The sequence below is a fragment of the Cucurbita maxima genome, unplaced genomic scaffold (genome assembly GCF_002738345.1).
Source record: "Cucurbita maxima cultivar Rimu unplaced genomic scaffold, Cmax_1.0 Cma_Scf01085, whole genome shotgun sequence".
NCBI classification, from domain to species: Eukaryota; Viridiplantae; Streptophyta; class Magnoliopsida; order Cucurbitales; family Cucurbitaceae; genus Cucurbita; species Cucurbita maxima.
Window position 1 is genome coordinate 1 of NW_019273101.1, and position 7,216 is coordinate 7,216.

Genomic DNA, 7,216 nt, shown 5'->3' on the forward strand with positions numbered 1-7,216 from the left:
TTTGATTTGCATTTTGATCTCAGAGTCGTCACTGACTTGCTGGATTCAGTCGATGGCATCATCGTCCAGAACGCGGAGTAGTTCGCCGTTTTCGCACCGGAAATCTGTTTCGTCTTCTTCTTCGAGTCAATCGCCGAGTTCTTTCACGAACGGGAAGATGCTTCCACGATCTTGTTCGAGTTCAGCATCTTCGCATTATGGAATGAGCAGTGGATTTGGTTCTAGATCGATGGTTAATGGTGGTGGTTATGGTGATTGCTCACCGGTAGGGTTTATTTCCGATGATTTGATGTCTGAGCCTGTGGATGAGCCGAGGAACGGGGATAGCATTTCTGTGACGATTCGTTTTCGGCCTTTGAGGTAAGTGGAGAGATAGGAGAGTGTTGGATCAGATCCGCGATTGATTTTAGTGTTGGTGTTTTTACGATTGATTGAGTTTGGGTCTGGGGCTTATGCTTGCAGCGAGAGGGAGTTCCTGAAAGGGGATGAGATTGCTTGGTATGCGGACGGGGACAAGATCGTACGCAATGAGTATAATCCAGCCACGGCCTATGGATTTGGTACCCATTTTTGAATTTGTAGATTTCGAATTTGAACGTGTGCTAGTGTGGTTATGGTTATGTGTGAGGGTAGGAATGTTATTTTGGATTAACGTGGCTGCAATGTATGGGTTTTCGTGTTTATAACATATCGAGGGCGGTGTATCTCTGTGGCAGATAAGGTGTTTGGACCAGATACGATTTCACCGGAGGTGTATGAAGTTGCGGCTAAACCAGTCGTTAAGGCAGCTATGGAGGGTGTTCATGGTGCGAAACGCTTCCTAGAGTCCACCCAGCTAGACATTCTTTGAATTAAACAACATAATAACTTGTAGAGTCGTTAAAGTTCTAGAGTCCACCCAGCTAGACATTCTTTGAATTAAACAACATAATAACTTGTAGAGTCGTTAAAGTTCCCATATAAGATGTTGAAAGAAGGATCTTAGCTGCTGTGTTTTGATATGCAGGAACTGTATTTGCTTACGGTGTGACAAGCAGTGGGAAGACACACACTATGCATGTATGTATGATGCTTTAATGTTTTGCCTACTCGTGTAATCTTATTGAGAGTCTTAATTATTAAATCTGATTTGCTTAACCCATCAATCACTTACGAGTCTGTTAATTGCATTTATTGTGTTTAGTAACCATGGACTGTTTAATGAAAACCAGATTCTAAGAATTCAGCTTGTTCTAACTACCACTAACAGCTTTGTTAACCGTCAATATTCGTGTCCTTATAAGAGCCCGCCCCGTTAAAAGTTTGAATAATTATGTGTTCTTGTGAGTATCGTTCTTTGGACATATAAATCTTTGCAAACTCTACTTCTTGAATTTGACTTTGGATATTCTTCATCAAGTTGGGTTTTTCCTCATTTTTCTTCTCTACATTTATAGCCCTACATTACTTTTTGATGAATTGTGGCATGCTAGAAACTTCACATACTTGACCGTGTTGGGATGGATTTTTCCATACTGAAGTGGACAGAGGGATACAAGCTCTTATTTTCTTGCTGAATCAACTTTAGCATTTGATTTTTTAGCCTCCTAGTTTTTGGTCTTCTGCTGTTAATTTATCATTGTTGGTTAGCCTTTAGGGTCAATGACACATACATGGGGTTTTCTTTTTTACATATTCAGCTGGAAACTACATTTATATTGAATAATAATGAATCAAGGAACAAGTGCCAATAGTTTATTTATTTTTTCAATCAAGCTATATCCATTTCATTTTGGAACTATAGGTTGATTTGCAGTGAGTGATGAGTTTGGTTGAGAGACACAAGCTAATTTTCCTGATGCCAATATGACATTGTTATGAGATGATTCAATAATTTACTCTTCCTCTACTTTATATTTGCTTTTTCTACCATGATATTTTCCACAGTGTTTTATCTTTTTTATACTTTTCTACCTCCCCCAATTATAGCTTTGCAAACCCTATATTTCATGCATGAGTAATGTTAGTGATTTGCTTGAATAAATAATTCACAGGGAGATCAAAACTCTCCAGGGATCATACCACTGGCTATAAAAGATGTCTTCAGCATCATCCAAGATGTAAGTGTCCCGGCATAATTTTAAAGTGCTATCATTACACAACTAACAATGGTTCTCTTTGCCACAAATTTGATTCCTGAATAGTTTATAATAATTATTGAATTGAGTTAAATAAAATTTGAGACCAGATATGTTTGGTTAATGAACGTGCAAAATTACTACATGAACTAACGTTATTTAAGTTAAGATCAAATAATTTGTTAAATTGTTGATTTTTCTTTTGTTGGTATTTGATGAGCTAAATTGTCTGTCAGGTTCATCCATGATTTATTTAATGGTTATCGAATACATACAACCATCTAATTTTTTGAGGACATTACATCACAAATTTGTGGTGAATACTTGAACCTACAGCCTCTTTAAAGAGGTAAAAATACTTTTAAAATTTAATAAATACATATTATTATATAACATTGAATAATTATTAATATTTGTGAAGGGATTTTTGCTATTCATGAACTATGAAGAAAAGACTGCTACATATTAAAAAAAAAAATTGCACGACTTTTGCTTTACTGTAATTAGCCTTTCCTTTATTAGCATATTTTTCTTCCTAGCTTCTGCATGTTATCAAATTATTTTTATTTGTTGCAAAATTTTAAATCCTGTTTTTTATTTATTTTTCCGAGTATTTGACCATATAGATGAGTGTGTTTTTCTTTGTAGACTCCTGGAAGAGAATTCTTGCTCCGTGTATCGTACCTTGAAATATACAACGAAGTAAGTAATTCTGTACAGAGAGTTCTCAAGCTTCAGTGTCGACCATATCTAAATTGTTATTTAGTTTTTAAGTAATTCTGTACAGAGAGTTCTCAAGCTTCAGTGTCGACCATATCTAAATTGTTATTTAGTTTTTGAGTTCAATTGGTGGTTGTAAATCTAGTTTATGGCTTGTTTTTGTATGAAAGGAATATAGTTTTTGGCATCTAAACAATCAGGGGAAAACTGCTAAACAGTACATTCCAAATCTTCTTAGACTCATGATCATATTTGCTTTCTTGATACACAGGTGATAAATGACTTGCTGGATCCAACAGGTCAGAATTTGCGTGTTAGGGAAGATGCACAGGTGCTTAATGATAAATGACTTGCTGGATCCAACAGGTCAGAATTTGCGTGTTAGGGAAGATGCACAGGTGCTTAACTTGTCCTTGTAATCATCACACTGTAAACTGCTTTTGTTTTGGTCTAATTGTATATTTGATGCTGCTATCGTCAATTAGGGCACTTATGTTGAGGGTATAAAGGAAGAAGTGGTTTTGTCTCCTGGACGCTGCTATCGTCAATTAGGGCACTTATGTTGAGGGTATAAAGGAAGAAGTGGTTTTGTCTCCTGGACATGCTTTATCATTTATAGCCGCTGGAGAAGGTATTTACTGAGCACTTCTGCTTCGGTGCCATTTCTCTTCTCATTTTATGTGCATAAGTGATTTATGGCTAAAGGTCTTAAATGGCAGAGCATCGTCACGTTGGATCAAACAATTTCAATCTTTTTAGTAGCCGGAGTCACACCATCTTTACGCTGGTAAAACTAAACATTTCCTTGCTGGTGGAGCATCCAATTGCTTGCTCTTTAGTTCATTTCTTGGCTATGGTTTTATTTTCTATATCAGAATGAGGTTTGTTTTCCATGATATAAACTGCTTGCTGCAATCCAGGTGTCTTTATTTTCTATATCAGAATGAGGTTTGTTTTCCATGATATAAACTGCTTGCTGCAATCCAGGTGTCGCCTCTTTATGTTACCACTTAGAAACTTGTTGGAAGTGCATTTAAAAACACGAAACTGACAAACTTGTCCCTGCAGTGCTAGCTCTATGTGAAATTTGGGTCCCTTCCCCCCACTTAAAAAAATTATTTGTTTGCTAGAAACAATTAGTTGAGGAATTCCAAGTTCAAGATTATTCACAAATGGATGGAGTGATATGTACATAAATACATATATCATGGACCCAGATATGGTTTCTTCATGTGTATGTGATCAATACATAAATACATTCATAGAAACATAAAAATTTGCATACCCAAACCAAGTACATAAATTCAAATAGACACATAAATACATTCATAGAAACATAAAAATTTGCATACCCAAACCAAGTACATAAATTCAAATAGACACCTACACACGTAGGTGCAAGTGTGCATGCTTATCAGGTTATGATAAGTTCTGGTGTGTATGCTTATCAGATTTGTGGTTGCTTTCATCCTCTTGTGCATTCTTTTCCATATAAGTTCTGGTGTGTATGCTTATCAGATTTGTGGTTGCTTTCATCCTCTTGTGCATTCTTTTCCATTTTCGGCCTCTCTAAACTAAGGGTGCTTTTGCAGATGATTGAAAGTAGTGCACGTGGTGATGAGTATGACGGTGTCATCTTCTCTCAACTTGTAAGAACGGGCCTTCTTCATTCTGATATGTGGTTCTGTTGAACTTTAATGTGTCATTCTCATTAATATTAACTCCATGCTACAGAACTTGATAGATTTAGCTGGGTCGGAGAGCTCAAAGACCGAAACTACTGGACTGAGGAATGCTACAGAACTTGATAGATTTAGCTGGGTCGGAGAGCTCAAAGACCGAAACTACTGGACTGAGGAGAAAGGAAGGAGCCTATATAAACAAAAGCCTTTTGACTCTTGGAACAGTAGGTGCCTTTTTATAGGGCTTTTGTGTGTTGATTAAATATTTTTGCGCTTTTCCCTAACAAATATAAACGTACAATTAGGACTTGTGTGATTCTGAACCTACTTTAGAAAACCAAGTTTTGCTTCACCATCCATTATTCTTCTGCTATTACGTGCCTGTTGGTTAGGATCTCATCTATTTCATCAATCCATTTATTGTAGTTGATATTGGAATGTCTATGAATAAATGGTTAGGATCTCATCTATTTCATCAATCCATTTATTGTAGTTGATATTGGAATGTCTATGAATAAAGGTGGAAGTAATTTTTATATTTTGTTGCATTGTGAAGGTTATTGGGAAATTAAGCGAGGGAAAGGCATCCCATGTTCCTTATCGAGATTCTAAGCTTACCCGTCTTCTTCAATCCTCACTCAGTGGGAAAGGCATCCCATGTTCCTTATCGAGATTCTAAGCTTACCCGTCTTCTTCAATCCTCACTCAGTGGGCATGGACACGTTTCAGTGAGTATATGATTTAGAAACAACTTTTTTGTAGTCCGTGCTTCTCGTGAATGGAATTGTTGATGAATCATTTTTATTTATTATCATCTGCTGTCCCTTTTACTTTCCATTAATATTTATGCAGTGAAATTTTCCAACTTTTATTTATTATCATCTGCTGTCCCTTTTACTTTCCATTAATATTTATGCAGTGAAATTTTCCAACTTCTTTTTGGTTTAACATACAAATTATCTCCAGCTTATTTGCACTGTAACTCCTGCATCCAGTAACATGGAGGAAACTCACAATACATTGAAGTTTGCTAGCAGGGCCAAACGAGTTGAAATCTATGCCTAACATGGAGGAAACTCACAATACATTGAAGTTTGCTAGCAGGGCCAAACGAGTTGAAATCTATGCCTCGCGCAATAAGGTTGATTGAAGTTTCTTTTCGACATGAAGTTAAAAGAAAATGTCTGTTGTTCACATAAGCTTTAACACTTTTCTTCCCTCTTTATTATATGTTCAGATAATTGATGAAAAGTCTTTGATAAAGAAGTATCAGACAGAAATTTCAATCCTCAAGCAAGAACTTGATCAATTAAAGAGGGGGATGCTGGCTGGTGTTAATCATGAGGAGATAATGAATTTAAGGCAGCAGGTTTTTGTTTTCTTCGCTTATGTTTGGTGGCCCAATTACTATTTCCAGAATTCTATTTCACTAAGTCATTCTTATTATCATTAAATAGTTGGAAGAAGGTCAAGTGAAAATGCAATCAAGATTAGAAGAAGAGGAAGAAGCTAAGGTTGCTCTCATGAGTAGGATTCAGAGGCTGACTAAACTCATACTTGTCTCTTCTAAGAATTCTATTCCTGGATGTTTGAGTGACGTTCCTAGTCATCAAAGGAACAAATCTTCTTTTGAAGATGTAAGTTTTCTTTATAAGCTTTCTTAAACATGCATATGCACATTCATCTTACATTGTCTTATTTTGCTCATGAAACATTTTACTGTCAGTGAAGGGAACCTGTGGTTCTTCCTCCATACATTTTTGCAACTTGCTCATGAAACATTTTACTGTCAGTGAAGGGAACCTGTGGTTCTTCCTCCATACATTTTTGCAACGACAATTATCATCATAATCTGCTTCTATTTAGATAAGATTACAATGAAATTATTAGTTGTGTTACTTGTGTAGAATAAAACATCAAACCAGATATTTTTGTCAAGTGGCCTTCCTTTTCCTATTTCTATTACTTGTGTAGAATAAAACATCAAACCAGATATTTTTGTCAAGTGGCCTTCCTTTTCCTATTTCTATGTGACTGAATTTTTGCAGTTCTTACTTTAGTTTGAAAACAATAGATCTGTTGCTCATTTTTCAGTTTTCTTTTTCAGAAGGTTGAGGTCACCCAAGGGTTACTTTCCGGAAGTGAGAATCAAAATGATCTATCTTCAATTGTTCACTCAGATCAGTTGAACGGTGAACTCTTACCAGCTGATAGTACAATCACTGGATCATCTAACGTGAGTAAATTATTGGCACAACAGATTATCATACCGAAAGCTTATCACAAGTCTTGTTTGCTCAGATAATTTCTCTGTGATGTGTTTCATCTACATGAGTTTCTCTTCACCAATTAAATATCATACTGATAGCGTTTAGCGTTTTAGTTTTTTTTTTTTTTTTTTTTTTCCCAATTCTCTTCAGCGAAACAGTAGCAATTTATAAAGTACTCGATTATATCATATTAATTTATGGAGCTCACAAGGGATTTTGCTGGTTTTTTGTCGGCCCCCCTCCTTATTACAGTTTTTTTTTTCTAAGGAAAGTTTTTGTTGTTTTCTTAGAGTTATGAGCTATGAGTATTAAAATGATTGTTTGTATTGTAATGTAGGGGGAGATGACAATGTCAGATCAGATGGATCTACTGGTCGAGCAAGTTAAGATGCTGGCTGAAGAGATTGCGTTTGAAACCAGCGCACTG

The 7,216-nt window shown here is 36.1% G+C and overlaps 1 protein-coding gene across 1 annotated transcript; it reads left to right on the forward strand.

Moving 5' to 3' along the window:
* Positions 1-6: 6 nt before the first annotated feature.
* On the forward strand, positions 7-7,210 carry LOC111475174 (kinesin-like protein KIN-7K, chloroplastic; the record flags this gene model as incomplete). Its single annotated transcript, XM_023119824.1, has 19 exons — positions 7-360; positions 463-560; positions 717-806; positions 1,007-1,059; positions 2,034-2,099; positions 2,766-2,819; positions 3,109-3,168; positions 3,390-3,468; positions 3,557-3,624; positions 4,430-4,486; positions 4,639-4,743; positions 5,076-5,102; positions 5,170-5,247; positions 5,486-5,518; positions 5,586-5,660; positions 5,757-5,888; positions 5,977-6,156; positions 6,627-6,755; positions 7,127-7,210. Coding segments are annotated over exons 1-19 (1,776 nt in total), but the record flags the coding sequence as incomplete, so codon positions are not given.
* Positions 7,211-7,216: the final 6 nt, after the last annotated feature.